We start from the raw sequence: 22,183 nt of genomic DNA on the forward strand, positions 1-22,183 counted from the left end.
GGAGAACACTTCTTGATAATTTAGTGAGAGATCATCTTATAATGTTACCGTCAATCAAAGCAAGATAAGATGCATAAAAAGATAAACATCACATGCAATCAATATAAGTGATATGATATGGCCATCATCATCTTGTGCTTGTGATCTCCATCTCCGAAGCACCGTCATGATCACCATCGTCACCGGCGCGACACCTTGATCTCCATCGTAGCATCGTTGTCGTCTCGCCAATCTTATGCTTCCACGACTATCACTACCGTTTAGTAATAAAGTAAAGCATTACATCGCGATTGCATTGCATACAATAAAGCGACAACCATATGGCTCTTGCCAGTTGCCGATAACTCGGTTACAAAACATGATCATCTCATACAATAAAATTTAGCATCATGCCTTGACCATATCACATCACAACATGCCCTGCAAAAACAAGTTAGACGTCCTCTACTTTGTTGTTGCAAGTTTTACGTGGCTGCTACGGGCTTAAGTAAGAACCAATCTCACCTACGCATCAAAACCACAACGATAGTTTGTCAAATAGACTCCGTTTTAACCTTCGCAAGGACCGGGCGTAGCCATACTTGGTTCAACTAAAGTTGGAGAGACAGTCGCCCGCAAGCCACCTGTGTGCAAAGCACGTCGGGGAAACCGGTCTCGCGTAAGCGTACGCGTAAGATTGGTCCGGGTCGTCTCGTCCAACAATACTGCCGAACCAAAGTATGACATGTTGGTAGGCAGTATGACTTATATCGCCCACAACTCACTTGTGTTCTACTCGTGCATACAACATCAACATAAATAACCTAGGCTCGGATGCCACTGTTGGGTTTCGTAGTAATTTCAAAAAAATTTCCTACGCACACGCAAGATCATGTGATGCATAGCAACGAGAGGGGAGAGTGTTGTCTACGTACCCACGTAGACCGACTGCGGAAGCGTTGACGCAATGTAGAGGAAGTAGTCGTACGTCTTCACGATCCAACCGATCAAGCACCGAAACTACGGCACCTCCGAGTTCGAGCACACGTTCAGCTCGATGACGATCCCCGGACTCCGATCCAGCAAAGTGTCGGGGAAGAGTTCCGTCAGCACGACGGCGTGGTGACGATCTTGATGCACTACAGCAGCAGGGCTTCGCCTAAACTCCGCTACAGTATTATCGAGGACTATGGTGGCTGGGGGCACCGCACACGGCTAAGGAATAGATCACGTGGATCAACTTGTGTGTTCTAGGGTGCCTCTACCTCAGTATATAAAGGACCAAAGGGGGGAGGTTGGCCGGCCACAAGGGGTGCGCCAGGAGAGTCCTACTCCCTCCGGGAGTAGGATTCCCCCCCCCCCAATCCTAGTTGGAATAGGATTCGCGGAGGGGGAAAAGAAAGAGAGGGGGCCGTCCACCTCTCATAGTCCTAATAGGACTAGGGGAAGGAGGAGGCGCGCAGCCCATGTAGGGCTGCCTCTTCTCTTTTCCACTAAGGCCCATCATGGCCCATTTAGCTCCCGGGGGGTTCCGGTAACCTTCCCGGCACTCCGGTAAAATCCCGATTTCACCCGGAACACTTCCGATATCCAAACATAGGCTTCCAATATATCAATATTTACGTCTCGACCATTTCGAGACTCCTCGTCATGTCCGTGATCACATCCGGGACTCCGAACAACCTTTCGGTACATCAAAATGCATAAACTCATATTATAACTGTCATCGTAACCTTAAGCGTGCGGACCCTACGGGTTCGAGAACAATGTAGACATGACCGAGACACGTCTCCGGCCAATAACCAATAGTGGGACCTGGATGCCCATATTGGCTCCTACATATTCTACGAAGATCTTTATCGGTCAGACCACATAACAACATACGTTGTTCCCTTTGTCATCGGTATGTTACTTGCCCGAGATTCGATCGTCAGTATCCAATACCTAGTTCAATCTCGTTACCGGCAAGTCTCTTTACTCATTCCGTAATACATCATCTCATAACTAACATCTTAGTTACAATGCTTGCAATGCTTATGTGATGTGTATTACCGAGAGGGCCCCAGAGATACCTCTCCGACAATCGGAGTGACAAAACCTAATCTCGAAATACGCCAACTCAACATGTACCTTTGGAGACACCTGTAGTACTCCTTTATAATCACCCAGTTACGTTGTGACGTTTGGTAGTACCCAAAGTGTTCCTCCGGTAAACGGGAGTTGCATAATCTCATAGTTATAAGAACATGTATAAGTCATGAAGAAAGCAATAGCAACATACTAAACGATCGGGTGCTAAGCTAATGGAATGGGTCATGTCAATCAGATCATTCAACTAATGATGTGACCTCGTTAATCAAATAACAACTCTTTGTTCATGGTTAGGAAACATAACCATCTTTGATTAACGAGCTAGTCAAGTAGAGGCATACTAGTGACACTCTGTTTGTCTATGTATTCACACATGTATTATGTTTCCGGTTAATACAATTCTAGCATGAATAAATATTTATCATGATATAAGGAAATAAATAATAACTTTATTATTGCCTCTAGGGCATATTTCCTTCAGATCCCCATACGTTGACGCTGGCCGGGCTAGCGACACGCTGGCCGGGCTAGCGACACGCTGGCCTGGATGGCCGCCGAAGCAAGCTGGATCCTCACTCTGGTCGCTGTCGGGCGGGCGGGCTGCCGTGCAGCCGGGATGGTTGGCCGTCGGGTGGGCTGGCCTCCGAGCCACATGATGTTTGGTCGTCGGGCGTGCTAGCCTCCATGCAGCCGGGATGGTTGGCCGCCGGGTCGGCTGGCCTCCGTGCCACATGATGTTTGGTCGTGGGCCGTGCTAGCCTTCGTGCTGGCCTCTACATCGCCGGTGGGATGGCTTCCGCGCGAATGACGGTTGTAGCACAACGGAAGATGTATCAACGTCAGAAAGAGTATCAAGCAGCTCTGTCGCCCGCTGGTTGCAGCTCCGCCGAACAACAGTCGTAGCACGCGTTGCAGCCTGTTGCAGCTCCGTCAAAACGACGGTTCGTAGCACGGGCCGCACCGGTTGTAGCTCCCCTAATGACAACGGTTGTAGCATAGATCGCCGCTGGTTGTAGCTCCGCCAAAAGGATGGCTGTAGCAGGGGGTCGCAGCTAGTTGCAGCTCCCCTAATGACGACGGTTGTAGCATGGAACGCCGCTGGTTGCAGCTCCGCCAAAATAATGGTTGTAGCAGGGGTTGCTGCAGGTTGCAGCTACCCTAACGGCGATCGTACACGACGGTCATAGCACGGGCCGCCGCCGGTTCCAGTTTCCGCCTTCGGTTGCAGCTTCACCAACGACAGTCGCAACATTCGCGGTGTCAGTTTCCAGCATGCACATACTGCGGTCGCAACATTCCCCGACGTCGGTTCTAGCACGACGGACGCAGCACAATGGCCATGGCCGGAGCACGGGCAGCGCGAGCACCACTCGCAACGACATTGTCGACCCCCTCGCAGCAAAGTCGGCGGGGCCCCTAGTAGTCAAGGTTGTGTCCCTCCAGATGAGGAAGGAAGGAATCGGTTGGCTGGGCCCGCGAGCCACACACGGCGCGCGCGCAGATGGACCGATCACGCGTGAGATCGGCCTGCCGATCAGAAACATTAGCCCTAGAATCCCGAGCTCCCGGCCGTTTCAGATCCTGATTCAACGAGTTTCCCCCAACGACCTCCACGCCCCTCGATCCGTCCGGAACCCGCCGCGCTCCCCTCGATCCCCGTCCAAGCCCAGATCCGACGGACACGGAGCCCTGGCTTCCGCAGCGAGCCCCTCCCATAAATTCCGCCGCCCGGGAGGGAGGGAAACTGGGAAGCAGTTGTTGAGACTCGAAACACCAGCGATTCGGCTCGGCAGATAGGAGGGGGGATGGATCCCGTGGAGGCGGAGGAGCAGCAGACGGAGCCGCCGGACGACGAGGCCTACGCCGACGCAGATCCCACCGGCCGCTTCATCCGGGTACGTGCGCACGCTGTCCTCTTCCGAGTTCCTCCCTCTTGCGCGCTGCCGTTCTTACTTTGTTGGTAAATTCTGTTCTTTAGATTTAGATATATATCTAATTCGTGTTTCTTTATTGATTGCTGCGCGTGCAGTACGATGAGATCTTGGGATCGGGTGCCGTCAAAACAGTGTATGCATCCTTCGATCGCTCGTCTCATCTGCTGTTTTTCTTGCCCGTCTAGATCGCGATTTCGCGCTCGATTTTGGTGGCCAGATTCGGTCATCTATGAATGAAGCACGATATTTAACAATGTTTCAATACCATGTTATCAACTGATCTAATTCTTGCCTTTTATTTTGGTAAACCTCGGCAAATTCATGGCAAACATATTTGTACGCTTTAATCTAGCCAATCTGTTCGCATTGCTGCATTACTCAAAATTCCAACCTATATATAGCCTAAGTAACTCCAGCTTTTATTTGTCTACAAGTTTACCTATTTCTGTACTCTTTTCTGGTTGGAATTTATCCCTTGGCCGTGCAAGACTGATCTTTGTTCATCATGTGTTCCTTGATGTTTATTTTGCCAATAGCTACAAGGCCTTCGATAAGCTGGAGGGCGATGAGGTCGCGTGGTGCCAAACACGGATTGATGATTCTGTCATGGGTTCCTCAGAGAAGATGGCACAACTGAATACGGAGATCAGTCTGTTGAAGACGCTGAGGCACAAGAACATTCAGAAGTTGTTTGCCTCATGGATTGATGAGGACAAGAAGACAGTTAACATCATCACAGAGCTCTGCACATCCGGCAGTTTGAGGCAGTATGTACCTTTTCTTTAGCTCCACCAGTCTGACTCGTTCGTAATACTTTGCTTCATTCTGTTATGCATGAGTGTGCTGTTGTGTGGAGAAAGTTCGATCAAAATTTAACCACACATAGAGTTCACTCTTATCGCCCTTTCATTCTGTACATTCTGATCATTAAAATTTGGAATGTTAACCAGGTTTCGTAAGAAGCACAACAAAGTCGGTATGAAGGCTATGAGAGGATGGGCAATACAGATATTGACAGGGCTGGAATACCTTCACAGTCAAGAGCCAGCGATTATTCATAGGGATTTAAAGTGTGACAACATATTCATAAATGGTCATGATGGACAAGTGAAGATTGGCGACTTTGGTCTGGCGACATTTTTGCATCAACGGAAAATGAGAAGTATCAAAGGTGTGTGACATTGTGTTTTTCGAACAGCTACAGATGTGTGAAATATATACATATATTCTGTTTACTGTAGATTTACTCTCAAGGATACGACACACTCACAGCGTACTTTGTTTTAGAAATAGCATTTTTAGGAAGGCTTGTACTAACAAGAGTTATGTCATCAAAATGCAGGCACATTAGAGTTTATGGCACCAGAACTCTTCACTGGGAAATACAATGAGTTGGTGGATATATATTCATTTGGGATGTGCATGCTTGAAATGGTGACATGTGAATATCCATACAGTGAATGCGAAGGCAAGCCATGGATATACAAGAAAATTTCTGAAGTAAGTGCTTTGGGGTCCACAAAGTACCCATCCTTTTTGAAAGATTATCTATCAAACTGCAACTGATTTTCGTCCAATGTTTTTTTTATAGGGTATAAAACCAGCTGTGCTTTCCAAGGTTGAAGATGCAGAAGTAAGAGGTTTCATAGAAATCTGTTTGGCTCCGGCAGCTGAAAGACTTTGTGCAAGTGAGCTCTTAAAGAACTGTTTCCTCCAGAAAGACAAGCCTATCCCAGCGCCTGCGCCTCCTATTTCAGTCTCTCTGGTCTCGAGTGTGACTAAAGATGGGCGGCAGTCTGCCAGTTTCATGCTATGGAAGGGTGAATTCTCACTGAAAGGCGATATGCATGTCACCGACCATGTTAATTTATCACTAAGATTTCCTGATCCCAGTGGTAAGTAGAGCCACCCAAGAAACCTCTTTCAACCAACTTAACACTTAATCCTATACTGACACATCAAAATTGTTTCAGGTTGTTTTAAGAATGCCGAGTTCCCGTTCGATGTGGACCAAGATACCAGCCTTTCTGTGGCTCTGGAAATGGTCGACACTTTCGGATTGCCGCAAGGGAACATGCAGATCATAGCGCAGCTGATTGAGGTGTTCTTGCTCATCCTGATCCCTGAATGGGTGCCCTGCGTCGCTGTCGGACGGGTGGTTGTGGTTCCTGAGAGTGCAAACAGCCACAGCTACATCTCCAAAAGAATCATGAACTGCAGGCAGCTCAGATTGGCCGTCCTAGGATAGTACTGTTTTCCCCAAGCTAGTGTATCTTCAGGTTTTTTGTTTAGTCAGATGAATTTGGCCTTGCTCCAGCCTCTGGTGCGGCTCATTTTACAGTGCCCACTCGATGTGCTGCTAGACATGGCATTTTTCGTTGATGATGGTGAAAGTTAGTGCAGATCTACTAGATTCATTGATTGAGATTTATCAGTTGGAGGTAGTTCGAATGTGTCCCTTTTTTATTTTAAGTTGTTGTGTTCAATCCAATTTTGGATTCTAAATTTTTCCTGGTTTCCAGTTGAAATTCATGAACTTGAATCTGTTAAGTGTGTGCATTGCGCGCCAGCCTCTAGTGGTATTCTTGTAACTCATTTTGTCACGATGTCTCTCTCAGAAGTCTTCAAATATAGAGAACTGAAAACCAAGTTTATCTCCATCAACATAGAATCAAATAAAACTATCTGTACCAAAGGAGACCAAACATTCTCCACCCATTAAAAACTAAATAACCATAAAGTGTGAGTTTACGGGTCAAAAGTGGTCGCAGGAAAGAAGTGACTCAAGCTCCTCCGTTCACAAATATAAGATGTTCCCTTTGATCTATATTAATTGACACAGCCGACAATGTTTTACATTCTAGAGACCGTGTCAATTAATTTGGATCCGAGGGAGCAACTTTTTTCCGACAGGCACATTTTAGTGTGTTTTTTCACTCTTTATATATGATGATTACTTGTGCTATCTCTTTTTTATTTATGATACTGCAACATTCAATTCTCCCTGGCTGAAATAGGTTACATATACACCCAAACCGACAACAACAGGTGGACCTCCTTGCTACCATAGCAAACCGAGCATAGATAGATGAGCATCCCTCTATAAATACAATCACAAAGACCAGAGCAGATCTCCCTGCCGCTTTTGTGGATAGCAAGTATCCATATACACATTCCGCATATTAGCTTAACTGAGTTGGACGAGCAACGCTGGGGTCATGAGATTTCGCTCCAACGGAGCAATTGCTCGCCTACGCTCAACGCTCATTTGTAGATATCTGGGCAGTGAATAGCGACGAATCTTCAAAACGAGTAAATGGCCACCGAGGAAATGCCACATCAGGCGCCAATTGGTATTTGCCCGTGCTATAGACTGGAGTGTAGCCTCAAAGGGAATCCATTCTCAAAAGCATGGCCAAGTACTTCCTCAATGCGCTTCACGAGCAGAATCTACCAGCAGCAAATTAAATACAAGTCAGTGACAGACATTTTGACGGACAAATTACATCCAGAGGAGAGAAACAATCACAACATAATATCAAGCGGCTTGCTATTCGGGATACTTTAGCTCAACACATGATCCAAAACTTAATTATGAGTCTTTTATGCTGAATAATTTGTGTAGCATAGTAGCTGATAGCATATCCTCAACAACCAAGCTGCATAAAGTAGCAGGACCAGCAACTCTAAGCAACTAACAATAAGCAATGACATACCTCAATGCCAGCGAGGATCGGAGCTGGAATCTCAGCCAAGTCCTTCAAGTTTCTTTCTGGTAATATTACTCTCTTGATGCCATATCGATGCGCAGCAAGCACCTGAATCCAGAGAAACTTTGAAGTTAAGTGTAGTACAAGAGCACAACATGGTAAATGGTTCAGCCTTCCATCTTTCCAGAGCAACCAAGAAACACGGAAGATATCAGGAGCATAATATAGTACCTTATCCTTAACACCACCAACTGGCAACACTAGGCCCCTAAGAGTCATCTCTCCTGTCATTGCAGTGTCTGCTCTGACTTTCCGGTTACTAAACAATGACACCAGTGATGTTACCAATGTCACTCCTGCAGAAGGACCATCCTTCGGCACAGCACCAGCAGGAAAATGTATGTGAATGTCACGGCTCTCCAATATGTTAATATCAGAAGTAGGTGACAGATTGAGGTCAGCAGATCTTGCTCTCACCTGTAAAAATCAACCAATGATATCTAAGTTAAAAACATCACTCAACTCGATATGCAGAAACACACAGCTAAGCACAGTGGAGTTGATGATGCATGGTTTCAACTAAGCAAATACACTGCTGGACCTATAATAAAAATTTAGAACGCCTTCAAATGACAATGGGAGGTCATGCCAACACAAGTAAGATATGACACCATGTAAGGGAGATAGGTGAGAAGAAGATGCGTACCCATGTCAGAGCTAACTGTGCTGATTCCTTAATTACATCACCAAGTTGTCCTGTCAGATGCAAGTCACCCTTACCCACCATGGCTGTAGCCTCTACAAACTGAACTTCCCCACCAAAAGAAGTCCAGACGAGCCCAACTGACACTCCTGGGGATGACACCCGATCCGCAGCTTCTCTGTCATCAAATCTAGGAGGCTGCAGCACGATGCAATGTACCATTGTAAGATACAATAACATAAACATAAGACAGTGTAGCTTATCATGAAGAAACTGAAACTTTGGTGCATACCCCAAGCACTTTTTCTAGCATAGCCTCATCAACAATCATGGGTGATGAATTTTCATATGTATTTGATATGTCCTGGCCCATAGGAATAACTTCCATTTCAACTTCACCACCATCGGCGAGTCTCGAGTCCAGTAGAGTTGTAGTTATTGGCTGCATTTCCTTGCCAAGTCTAAGCGTACTATCTAGCTCCGCAACCTTGACAGCAGCTGCACGAGCCAATGCAGCTAGGTTTCTTTCAAGATTACGCACACCAGCTTCCCGTGTGTATCTCTCGATGATAAGTTTGACTACAGCCTGGACAGATGAATGGAACGAAGTAAGCATGGATTAATCGCGAGCTCCAATAAATACTCAAATAAAAGAGAAGATGACAAATAAATGATGAGGTTAAAAGCAGTCCATCGTAACTTGTAAGAACTGTTGTAAGTCAATGAATCCAATGCTATTCGGTGCAACACAAACAGTTGAAGACTCCAAACACATTGGGGTGAACCTTTGTTCACAGCACGATAAGTATTAGGAAAGACCAGACCCGGCTTGAATCGGACTAGTGCATTAAAGCACATGCAAGACTATCTGGCTTCAACAGGCTGAACCCTACCCTCCAAAAAAATCAAAAATTAATTTTATTACTACTAATCAGGTCCAGCCCGTTAGCCCTTCTACTGACCATGTCCACAAGCCCACACACAATGTTCTGTGCACGAACAGCCAGGCGATGCTATACGATGCTGGCTCACTTGCGCCTGGCCATAAGCACGCTGAGTCGCCAAAGCGATTCATTTGCTAAGAAATACTTGTGAGTTTGTAAAAATAAAACCAGACAGCCGGCTGCTACTACTACACCAGTAGCATATCACGCGTGCGGGTACTTTCTTTAATATTTATTCTAGCTTTGTGAATCTAACTAAAAAGGGAGAGTAAACAGTTTGCTTGTCACAACATAAATGTTCACGTGCATATAAAAATGTCCATGTAATTTTCAAGTTAGGAGAACAATTTTTTTATAAACACGTGATTTTTTTTAAGAAAAAGTGTTTATGGAAAAGCGACATATGGCAATATCACCCGCAAACCACAGCCGTACCAGCAACCACGTGCCGCCGCTAACCTAGCAGCAAGCGACAGCTAGCGGTGGCGGTCGTTGGTTGGATTGGGGATTAGGGAGCAGGCGAGCAGCTGAGTTGGGTGGGGTCTGCAGGAGCCCACTGCCTGCTAGCAATAGGGGGCGGGGGCGCACAAAAAGGAGGAGCCACGATTTGAACTGAATAGTTGAAGTGGGCGCATTGGCAAAGTGTTTTTTTCAAATCCTCAAACTAATTTGCTAAGCCGATAACACTAATATCTACTTGTCCATTGTAATTACTAGTTATGGGTTATTAATTGATTTAATGTCCAGTGCAACTTTGTAGATTTGCAGAAGTGAAGAGAAATAACATGACTATACACAATTTTTATGCAGGTAGCTCAAGCACTCCTCAAGATTTTGATAATTTTTAAAATCCAAGAAATACAATTGTGCCCGGTACTAATCTGGGAAAGTTCAAGCTGACTTGCACTATATGATTAGGAGATAATGGCTTCTCGTTAAATAGATCCAAATTTTGCTTTAGTAAAGCATTTAGTTTAATCACATTAACTTTGAGCCTAGCCCTCCACTTTTTTCCTAGATTCACCACTGCATTAAAGGGTAGTTAGACCTTTTCGCTTATACCTAGTTATTCATATGAGTAAACCCAACTAACAAGGAAGCAAGTTATCAATATCTTCACTTGTCAATAAACTCTGCCCCAGTGGCACCCTCATAAGCTGTGCATGTGCTATGGTGACAAGCATCAGGAAGTAGTTTTAAGTTTCCATTTTTTTTATCTATGGAGCCCAAAATCCTACTGGTATCACATCTTCTCGTTGTTAGAAAAAAGACAGCACAGATCAATTACACACACTGTAGTTTCATTGGTGCATTCATTACCACAATAGAATAGCATAAGTACACTGCACTTGCCATTATATAACTGAATTTAATGTGTTTATTTCTTCCATTAAAAACTTCATTTTGTGTGCCAAGGAGGGAAATCACCATTCACTAGCCTAAATATCTTCTTGCTTCAGAGAGAACTGAAAGTAACATAGCAAAAGCATTCAACAGGATCATTTATTTTTACTCTTCTAACAGATATTTGTGAGCAATTCGCACCTTGCTTGTCATGGGCTATATAAATAAAATAGTTAACAGAAAAGAAATGCAGCAGAAGACAGTCCTTGTGCCATACCTCAGGAATCTGAAGATATGCGGAGCTCAAGCCATGCTGTTCCAATACCCTTGGTAGGAGATGTTTCATGGCTATTTTCAGCTTTTCTTCAGGCGTGTAGCCTGGTAACTCAATAACTTCCATCCTATCTAACAGGGCAGGGGGAATAGGTTGCATCCTGTTGGCAGTTGCAACAAATACAACCTTTGACAGGTCAAATGGAACATTCAAATAGCTGGTAAAAAATGTGTTAAGGAATTTTAAACATATAAAATAAAGATAGTAGATCAGATAGCATAGTCTATTTTCCAACATATTCTGTGATGTGCGTCAGAGTTGTAAAGTAACCCAAAAACATAGCCTCTTAGAAAGAGCGGGGGAATAAAAGAGGTTGCCAATATGTGCCAATCCCAATACCCGTAGTGATGGCAGTAGAAGGTACTCAGAAGTGATAACACTGAATAGCCAATATGTGCCTAATCCCAATAAACATCTTTTAGAGGATTGATTCTCAATTTCACTAAGAAACTAACCAACTAATCATAAGATGCACTTGTTACACAAATAAAATGAAAGGATACTGGTCATTGAATGTTTTGTTCTGCTCAGGGTCAAGTACTTCTAGCAGTGCTGATGCTGGATCCCCACGTACATCAGAACCTGTCTTGTCAATTTCGTCAAGGAGCATCACTGGGTTGTTGACAGATACCCTCTGCATTTTTATTTCAACAATATATCAGCATGATTTAATCTGGTAGTAGCACAACTCTTTTCTTGCAGCATTCAAAGGAAAAAAAAAACCGCAAAAAGGTCATTAGGCCCAGCTTTATAGCAAGCTAAAATAGGCAGTACAATGGGGTTGCCAGCTTATTGGGGAATTTAAAATCATATCAGTGATAGGTATACGATGAGTAGATTCATTCAATGGAAAGCAACTTGGAGTTAACAGCAGAAATTTGCTGTACTGACTGGACACCCAAAAATATCTTGTAATGGCTGTTACGCTATTAATCCAAGACTAACTAGATTACAAGAACAAATAGGGTAGTTTATACTTTATAGTTTATAGTAAAGGATACATTAACACATATAGCAAATTTGGTCCTCCAATGTTAGATAATTCTAAAATGAGAAATAGAACGGGATTAACCTTTAGTCCATCAATGAGGCGCCCTGGCATGCTTCCAATGTATGTTCTTCGATGGCCCCTAATATCAGCCTCATCCTTTACACCACCAAGAGAGATTCTTATGAACTTCCTATTTAGGGCCTTTGCTATGGATGTAGCCAAAGATGTCTTTCCAACACCAGGTGGCCCCACAAAACACAGCACTGGACCTCTGGCATCCGGTTTGAGCTGCAAGCAGATTAATGCATCTCCATGAGATAGAATAATTAGGATAGGCACATAAAAAGATCATGTAGAAGTCAAGTTACCAACCTTACGGACAGCCAAATACTCAATAATCCTTTGCTTAACTTTGGTCAGCCCGTAATGATCACGATCAAGACTCTCCTTTGCAGCTCTAAGGTCAAGTTCCCTTTCTTCACTTACTTTTTGCCAAGGAAGGTCCGCAATAAGTTCCAAATAAGCTCGAGAGCTACTATATCCAGGTTGCTGAGGTTGCATCTTCCTCAAGCGCCTGCAATCAAAGACTAGCTGGATAAAAAGACCTCTTGTACCACATGTAAGCACGTTAAAAAGGATATGAATATGATAGTTACCTCAACTCCCTTTGGGCATGCTTCCAAATATTAGCTGGCATTCCTGCATTCTGCATCTTCCTTTCCAATGCAGCAATGTCATCTTCATCATCATCATTATCACCAAGTTCGTCTTTGATAGCCCTCATCTGCAAAACTGGGAGGGTCATCATCACATTGGAAATAGAACTTTATGCTGCACAAAAAGACCATGGGTACCAAACTTGCCCAACTCAACCAGGACAATATCCTCTATAAGAAAATGATCGTTTCCATCTTATATATCTTTATAGATATCTAGAAATACACATGCTGGAATGTGATTTCAGTTTCAGTTGATCAAACATTGAAAATATGGAGAGAGAAAAACAAACCTGCTGGCGCAGCAGAAATTCTTTTTGGGATTTTGATAGCTGCCCCTCCACCTTCTGTGTTATTTTCTCCGCTACAAGAATTGACTGTCCATTGCAAAGAATAAACTTGAGAGAACTATCAAATAAATAATTCACACAGAAAGCAAACTTACTAAAGCACAAGGAACCTTAACACAAGTTATAACTAATTCACAAATCATAGAGTTTCTTGATCATCACCTGCAGGTGCCTGTCTACAAGTTCTGTTGCCTTGGAAAGTCTCACTTTCAAGTCAACTGAATCCAGCATAGCAAGCTGCTCCTCAAAGCTTATTTCAAAGCTAGCAACAAAAATATCAGCTAGCCTGTATACAGGAACTGTCTCAAGTAGCACCTTAGTCCTACCAACCGTCTTCTGCTTCTGCAAAAACAACAGAAAAATATTAAGCCAAAATTCACTGATAAGTAGGGTTTTAGCCTTTTAGGGTACCCAGACCAAGTGATAATTTTGAGCAAACAAAAGATAACCATTGATCATGAAAAGGTGCCTTTTACGGTTTTGATAGGAAGTCAGGAAATCTTTGCTTGCGTCATTACTACTAGATTCGTGATCTTCAAAATTTAGCAATCTTCAGTTCTCCCCATTAGATCTCCCTATTACTCGGTGCAATCATAAGAAACCAAACCTTGAAATTTAGCGGTAAAAGGATCATCAAGCTCTCCTTGAATTTCTTACCTGCTCTAAGACAGAAATTAGTTCCATGGCAGTTGCTTTAAATTGCCTCGAAAGAGCAATTAGATCTGGGTCTTGCTCTGCCTGCTCCAACTCTAGGAAACCAAAGACACAATAGTAATGTAAGCCCCCAAATGTAATATATCTAACAAAGTTTTAAAACGCAAAGCAGCTACATGACCACATAGGTTTTGCACTACACAACATCTTTTAGATTCTTCATGAGTTAATAAAGAATGTCATGAGAAGAAAATTATACTATGTTAACAAACCATCAACATCATCAGGCCAGAGACAGCAGATTGACAGATTCAGAAAAAAGGTGATACAGACAGCGGCTACCAGCCTTTGATGATGATTGTGTATGAAATGGTGAGAAAATGTGCACACATTTTTTCTTTAAAAAAAGGCCTTACCAGTCTTTGTCATGTCAAGTCGTGAAACACGGGCAACATGATACGACCCTCTTGCATTGAGTTCTTCAACACTGAACCTACATAAGCCTTCAAGAACAACAATGTATGTAACCCTTCCACTTGGTTTCTCCACCCCTCTTGAAAGGTGCAGAGCTCTAGCAGCAACTCCCCTGTACATGGAAGGAGTGAACGTGAAGACAAATTTGGATTAAAAGAATGCATAAGGGAAACAGGAACACCACAAATGTAAGATGTATCTACTATACTTCTAACATATGAAAATATGATTTATGTGCTACATTTCATATTTCATCAGTTTGTGTAATTATAGAGATCCAACACATCCTAGGGTTATAGCCAAACCATTTCTAGAACATAGTGAGTTCAGAAATAAAATAAACTGAAAACATAACTGGCACATGCAATGCGTGCAACGACTGGGAAACTGAATGCAGGGTGGAAAGTTGTACCACAAAAAACTGAAGTATCTTATTTCAGATGGTTAATATTTAGAGAACAAGTAGATCACATGGAAGATATGTGAAGCTCATGGAAGATATGTGAAGCGCCAACAAGATAACGAACAGCTAAAGGAAAGTTATCCGGGAGCTCGAAGCAACAAAAGGTTAACTTATAAGTACGAATATCTGTATTTAAAGTGCACCCTCCTGCCGAAGAAGATTTGGTTGCTATCAACCTATCTTGGCATTGTTACTTTAACCAATCTCACCGCAGGATAATGCATTGTCGCACTACCAGTAGCCACACAAGGCATAGGCAGTAAAGAATAAACCAATGCTTACATTATTTTTCAAATGTTCATAGAATGAAATATTGCATGCCATGGTTATATTTGCGAACAGCTCACTCCATGTCAAAGCTCCTATCATGTTTGAAGCAGGCACTACTTGTCATATTTGAAGGCTTTTTATCTTCGGAACTTGGTTCACGGGTAAAATACATATGTGATTAGCAAACGCTGATACCTACCGGCTGTGCCAGTGAATGGGCTCCTTCCCACTCTTTGCATCCTGTTTGGTTGACTCTCCCCCAGAACCACCAGGCGACCTGCGGCCTCCTTCACCTGAATCACTGCCCACGCCTACGAGAGCAAGAGCAGTTCCAGTAAGAAAATGCAGGTCCACAATTTCTACAAAGTGGCTCCTCTAACTGAACAAGGAGCTGCAATCTCTATCTCACCAGGCGACAGGATCGAACCAACAGCTGCAGCCTCCGAGTCCCGCACAGGAAGAACTCCGATCAGACCCTTGTCCTCCCTTTGCCAGAGCTCCTGCTCCACCAGCTTGACACTGCAGGCCAAAACAACCACATTGATGGAGTCAAAATCCAAACCAAAAGGGCATAATATTCCCCTCCCAGCAAGTCAACACACGCCAACATGCCACACCAACAAGGGAAAACAAATCCAGTAACCCCCCTTGACAAAACCGCACCTAGAAGATTCGAACACTGAACGACTGGTGGGTAATTGGAGGCTGAATTGGTCAGCCGTAAAAGTAGGCAACACGCTGAAAAATCCACCTCGAGACCAACAAGAGCACCAAAATGCACCAAGAACTTTTAAATTTCCACATCGAAGGTGGTTGTCACCAGGGTAAAAGTTGATTAATCATTGATAATGGTGGAGACAAACGGATTAGTACTACACAGCAATACTCCAGAGCAGAAGAGAAGGGGGCAGAAATTCTACTTGAACCACGCAGGTTACAGTTATTAGTTCCAAAAAATTACTCTGGAACAGAAGAAAGAGGCGTCTAAAATCCGGAGGTAGCTAGCTCGCTGATGCGTTACCAAATCCGGCTGATCGCTCCGGCGGAGAAAACCTAAGCACGGGGAATCAATCCCCTCGCCCCAGCCCTCCTATACCTTACAGCGCACCAAAATTAGGCCCCGAAACCCCCAGGCGCGAGCTCTGGAAGGCCAGCGGAAACCAATCGGCGCAAGCCGGAATCGCTCCCCGCCCCGCCCCGCCCGGCCCACCCACCACTGACTGACCTGCTGGGGTTGGTGCATCGGATCCGCACGATGGCGCCCGGGAGGAGCACCTTGTTGCGGAACGGCAGTATGGCGAGCCGGCCCGGCAGCTCCACCGGCGCGTCCGCCATGGCCGCGGCGAGCGCGCAGGCAGGCAGGCAGGCAGTGGTGTGCTGTGTACGGCTGGCGGAACAGGAATTCGGGTGGAGGAATAGATAGAAGAGAACAAATTGAGAGGGGTGGGAGACGACGGGGATATTTATGTGTGTGTAGGAGAGGCGAGGCGAGGGGCGCACGAGTCAATGATGGGCTGCTGGTGCGGGCGGGCGGGCCCGCCTGCACCGTGGGGCCCGTGCGTCGGCGACGGGCGGGCGGGGCGTGTGGACGTGGCGGCCCCGTGGAGATAAGGCTGGTTGGCGCCGCCGGACCCGGTGCGTGGCCGGCCCGGACACGTGGGCTCGGGGCTCGGCCGGCGTGCGCTGCGGTTCGGACCGCCGTGGCGGCCGGGACACGGCCGGGTTTGGCGATGGACGGTGCGGATACAGGTTTTCGGGGTGCTGTTTTTTTTTTGGAACTGCTTTCGGGGTGCTTGGAGCACGTGATGGATGTTGGTTCATTGCCTTTGCGGCCCCGTTGCTGCCACGTGAGGGCGAGGCGGCCCCATGGCTTGCGATCGTACGGTTGGATCAGCGCGCGTGTGTGGTTTTGCGTTGCGTGTGACGCAGAGGGACCGACTTCTCCAACGATGCCAAGGCTTCTTGATCAAAACAATATACACTCAGGTTGTGGAGTAGTGCATAGCTAAAACGTTAGTGTTCTGAGTTTTTTAAAAAAAAGTAACTTCAAATCTTCAGGATTTAATGCTAAAATATGACGTCGGATTTTTAACATTTGCCTTATTTAGTTTATTTGTTGTTACACATAACTTACAGTTAGCATTTTTCCGAAAATGAACCGAACAATTGTTGTTGTTGTTGTTGTTGTTGTTGTTCGAAAAAACCGCTGGATCTCTTATAAAAATTTATCAGAAGTACGAATTCCCAAACAATAAAAATTACATCGGGATACTTAGACCACCAAACAACTAATACTACCACCAGAATGAGTTGCCGACGCGTCGTCGCTTCCTTACCAGAGTCGGCCTGACCTTGTCGATGACAGTCGAGAAGTCTTCGTGCACGTGCCCTTAAGGACCAGCGCCCTAGAGCAGCAGTCGTCGTCTTTGAACCCTTAAATTGATCTGAGGTACTTGACACCATAACTCCTCGCCGCACATGCACGACGAGAAGCCCTAACCTCACCATCTCATGGAGACAGCAGGAATCTACACCGGAGCTCTGTCAATTCCGTCAAGATGGATGAACTCGAGGAGGATAATGGCCACGAAGACCTACTCAATGAAGAAGCGCCGGCATCCGCCCAAACACCGCCCTGCGAGGACTAAAACCCCTAAACCTAGACTACTAGCCATAGAAGAGGCATCGGGATTCTCCTCCCCGCCACCGGCCACCAGAGCGGCAGCCAGAGGGGGGGGGGGTGAATCCACGGGGCTCTCTGGTGGTGCTTAGAGGGGAGTTGTAAACCCTAGCCGTCGCTAGGCAAAACGAACGCTTCGTAAAGTGACCTAGTATTTTTGTTGTCGTAATAGTTATTGTCTGTAATTTATGCTTAGAAAATTGTGGTTACTAAAAGTGGCTAATTACATATGGGATGTTTAGTTGTTGCCCTGAAGCGCCATGCCAAATCGTGGGTGTCGCAGGCGCACCAAAAATTTGGTGGCCAAATCAAGTTTCACCAATGAATTGACGCAGAAGTACAGAGGAAAAGGCAGGGTGAGTTGACGAGCCAACACTTTGAATCCCAGTCAAATAAGTTGCAGTGCTTCGGACAACGCCAAAATATTGGTTGGGCGTGCAGGGGATCCAATTCTAACAGCCCCATATACTCTCTCTTTTAGTGACCTAAAATGTCTTATTGAACTTTACAGAGGCAGTACTATCTATTTTGTTAGTCATTTATATACTCCCTTCATTCTTAAATATTTGTCTTTTTAGAAATTTCAAATGGACATCATATACGGATGTATATAGACATATTTTAAAATATAGATTCATTCATTTTGCTCTGTATATACTCACTTGTTGAAATCTTTAAAAAGACAAATATTTAGAAACGGAGGAAGTAGTATTTATGAATAGGTTTCACTAGGTAGCGACCTAAAATGTCTTATGAAACCTTACAGAGCCGAGGCAGTACTATCTATTTTGTGGGTCATCTATATATTGTTTATGAATAGTTTCAGTAGTGTATCACTATAAAGATACATGTGTCTATAGTCTGTAGACTATTGTACATACGTACATACATACATACATACACACGTGCCTAGTGTAGAGAATGATGGCACCCTTACCTCATCGGGGACCAAACCCAGTGGCGTCACGTACATACATGCATCTCCTACGAACGCCGGGCTAATCGCACGATCTCTCTGACACCGACTAATCACACAGACAAATCCCAAGTCGTTGCCCGATCACCTACGCTCCTACGTGTTGAGTATTCCCACCACCAGGCGGCGGCACACCGGCCCCTCGTGGATATACTCGCGGCTGCCGCGTGCACAGTGTTCATACGTACGCACACCCCCTACCTAATTAAGCAAATCCGCACGAGGGTTAATGTTAATTTGGCGCCAAACCGACCGATTCAGACGTGGAAAGCCTTTTACTTCCTCCGTTTCTAAATACTTGTCTTCCTAGGCATTTCAACAAATGACTACATACGGAGTAAAATGAGTGAATCTATACTCTAAAATATGTCTACATACATTCATATGTAGTAGTCATTTGAAATGTCTAGAAAGACAAGTAGAATCCACGAGATATCTATGGATTAGTTAACCGTCGACCCGGACGATGTCCATGGCCGCACGGGCACGGCGAAGACCTGGGCAAGTCTACGGGCTCAGTCTCAGTGGGAACGTTGCCCCGATTAAGTAACTAACCACTTTCCCGCTTGCTTGCTTATACACGGCCGCAAAGCAAGCACGGCCCGTTCACGGCAACGATCGCAACTACGCGTACTCGCCGTGTATCTCGTGGTCCAAATGCCAGGGATCGTTTGGATATATTAGGGCCTCTCCGCTCTCAAACCTACCACAACCGTTTCGATCGTGCTGTCTGCCACAAAAGTCATCTAACGCGATTCTCTATTGATCACCGACATGGTCCGGATACGATCTCTCTTGTAAACCGGAGGCAAACGAAGGGGAAGGGGGGAGGGGGGGCTTTGAGGGAAGTCCGAATTGATCCCACACTCGCTTCTGACCGCCCAGCTGACCCATCAAAAATCTCTCACCCATCCCTTCCTTCCGATACATGCACCGCATTCATGTCGGCACTGTGCCGCGATGTGACCGGAGGGAGGGAGGGCGGCGCTGACCGACACCACCTCTTGGCAGCTGCCACTTCAATGAAGACGCAGGTTCTTAAGAAACCAACTCCTGGCGATGCACAACATTGAAGCGGCTGCCCGACCGTTCGCATGGCTTGGCCGCGGCTATATAAGCCATGCTTCGGCGCCGTCCACATCGCATCCTCCTCCTCCTCCTCTTTTCTCGCCCATCTCTTTCCACATCTCTGATCGGTGGGCAAGTTATGAACGTCGACGCCGGAAGGCGGTTCCGAAGCGGGATCTGGCGGATGCCGCCCTCAAACCTTCGGGGCCGTCGTTATCGTGGTCTCCTCCAGATACACATTTCTACTCCATCCACTTAAACCTTGTCGGATCCCATGCATTCTACGCTGGCCGCGTCCGTGGCATAGCTGATCTGGGTCAGCGCAGCGGACGGTCGCGCGGATCTCGATCCTGGAGGCGTTGGAGCACGTGACCTGGGGCATATTATCAGATGAGTGAAGTCTATTTTAAACCTTGAAATTGTAGAGCATGACGCAAATGAACCCTCACATCAAAATCCCTAAAATTGGTACCCTATACTACTGTTATGACCGGCCAGGTCTATGGCCGCCGGGGGCCCACTGGGCAGGCTTAAGGCCCAAGTTATCTTAGTTTATTTTCAGATTATGATTATATATACAAGTTGTAAGACTATTTTGAGGATTAAGCAATAAGACTATTCTATTGCCCGGCTCCCAGAGGAGCCGGAACCCTAAACCCTAGCCCCCTCTCTCTCCCGCGCCACCGCCACCCAGCCGCAAGGACGGCGCCTCGCCGTCGGCCGCCGCGCTCTAGCCCACGCCCCGCTCCCTCCTTTCCCTACCACCTACGATCTAGAGGAGCCCGAACCCTAGCTCCTAACACCTTGGTATCAGCCAGCTCTGGTTCGACCATGTCATCCTCACCATCATCGTCGTCGCTGCCCGTGAACACCACCGCCGCGTCAGCGCCCCTCACCACGGGGGCGCTGGTCCTCCCGTCCGCGTCGCTAGACCTCATCCCCGGCGCATCCCCCGGCCATCCGCCGGCCCCCATCACCACTACGCCGCCGTCGCCATCAAATCTACCGGCCCACTACACCCCGGAGGCCATGGCGGGGGTCCTCAACGACTTGGTCGTCGCGGTCCAGGGCATCCGGCTCTTCCTGGCCAGCCCGTACGGACCGCCACAGCCGCCTGCGCCCTCCGGGCCGCCGACGCTCCCGTGGCACTCGGTGCCTGCCGCGCTCGCCGGCGGCTACCCGGCGCTACAACAGCCGGCCGCTCCAGCGCCGGCCTGGCCACACTGGCCCACGCCAGCACCCGCGGCATCGGCCGCATCCGCCCCAACCCCGTGGCCGGTCTGGTCTGCCCCGGCCCACTCCGCGCCGGCTGCGCCGGCCCCCACGCCGTCTCCACCGCCTACCGCCGGCCTGAGTCAGGGCCCTTCCGGGGGGCTTCCGATACAGCAGGTGCGGTTTCCACCGTCGCCCTCTCCGATTTCGGCTTGGCTCACCGGATCGGCGCCACCGCCGGTCTACACGGAGGCCGACGAACCGGCGGTGCCCACGCTACAGTTCGGCACGCCGTCCTCGGCCCTATGCATCGACGAACCGGTGGGCACTGGCGCATCGACCCCAACACCACCTCGCTTTGCCCGGATCGACTTTGCCACGTATGATGGCTCGGAGGACCCTCTTAACTGGTTAAACCAGTGTGATCAGTTCTTCCGGGGACAACGCACACCCGCGTCCGAGTGCACTTGGCTCGCGTCATACCACCTCCGGGGTGCCTCCCAGACATGGTACTACGCCCTCGAGCAGGACGAGGGCGGCATGCCCCCCTGGGATCGTTTCCACGAGCTGTGTCTCCTTCGCTTCGGTCCGCCACGGCGCGGCAACCGCTTGTCCGAGCTGGGCCGCCTACCCTTCACCTCCACGGTCCAGGATTTCGCCGACCACTTTCAGGCTCTGGCGTGTCATGCACCGGGGGTGACAGCACTACAGCGGGCTGAACTTTTCGTCGGCGGCCTTCCCGACCACATCCGCGTGGATGTCGAGATGAAGGGACCCTAGGACCTGCAGACGGCCATGTACTATGCGCGGGCGTTCGAGCAGCGCGCCCAGGCCTTAACACGGCCCGCACCACCTCGGGGGAGCCGAGTGCCTCCACGACCACCGCCGGCCGCACCAGCTTCTGCAGCCGCCTCACCGACGGCCACTCCGGCCGCGACGCGGCCCTTCCGGCGCCTCTCGCAGGCCGAGCAGCTCGAGCGCCGCCGCCTGGGGCTGTGCTTTAACTATGATGCGCCCTATGCCCCGGGCCATGTCTGCCCGCGCCTCTTCTACTTGGAGACAGTCGACGAGACCGAGGACGCTGCCACCAACGAGGGACTCGGCGATCCAGCCGCCGCCGAGGTCGCGCCGCTACGGCCCTTGTCGTCTCCCTCCACGCGTTGGCCGGCATCCGCAATGAGCGAACTATGCTTATTCCGGTCACGATCCACGGCGAGACTCTGGTGGCTCTCTTAGACACGGGCTCTACACATAACTTCCTTCCGGAGTCTACTATGCGGCGCCTTGCCC

General features: G+C 47.4%; 2 protein-coding genes across 2 annotated transcripts; one reads left to right on the plus strand and one right to left on the minus strand.

The window, feature by feature from the left end:
* Nucleotides 1-3,603: 3,603 nt before the first annotated feature.
* On the plus strand, nt 3,604-6,511 carry LOC125510118 (putative serine/threonine-protein kinase WNK9). The gene is made up of 7 exons (XM_048675207.2): nt 3,604-3,965; nt 4,100-4,137; nt 4,541-4,771; nt 4,955-5,175; nt 5,347-5,504; nt 5,596-5,899; nt 5,978-6,511. The coding sequence occupies exons 1-7, from the start codon at nt 3,876-3,878 to the stop codon at nt 6,250-6,252; spliced, it is 1,317 nt and encodes a 438-aa protein (XP_048531164.2). The 5' UTR covers nt 3,604-3,875; the 3' UTR covers nt 6,253-6,511.
* Nucleotides 6,512-6,951: 440 nt separating this feature from the next.
* Nucleotides 6,952-16,400, minus strand: LON2 (lon protease 2). Its single transcript, XM_048675206.2, has 17 exons — nt 16,183-16,400; nt 15,367-15,476; nt 15,157-15,268; nt 14,167-14,336; nt 13,754-13,845; nt 13,259-13,438; nt 13,040-13,123; nt 12,687-12,814; nt 12,403-12,604; nt 12,112-12,318; nt 11,543-11,673; nt 10,983-11,196; nt 8,710-9,003; nt 8,421-8,615; nt 7,946-8,191; nt 7,721-7,822; nt 6,952-7,454 (listed from the first exon to the last, which is right to left on the minus strand). Exons 1-17 carry the CDS (start codon nt 16,290-16,292, stop codon nt 7,371-7,373), a joined length of 2,661 nt encoding a protein of 886 aa, XP_048531163.1. The 5' UTR covers nt 16,293-16,400; the 3' UTR covers nt 6,952-7,370.
* Between the last annotated feature and the right edge of the window lie 5,783 nt (nt 16,401-22,183).

This window comes from Triticum urartu, chromosome 5A (assembly GCF_056163025.1).
Source record: "Triticum urartu cultivar PI428250 chromosome 5A, HENAU_Tu73, whole genome shotgun sequence".
Lineage (NCBI taxonomy): Eukaryota > Viridiplantae > Streptophyta > Magnoliopsida > Poales > Poaceae > Triticum > Triticum urartu.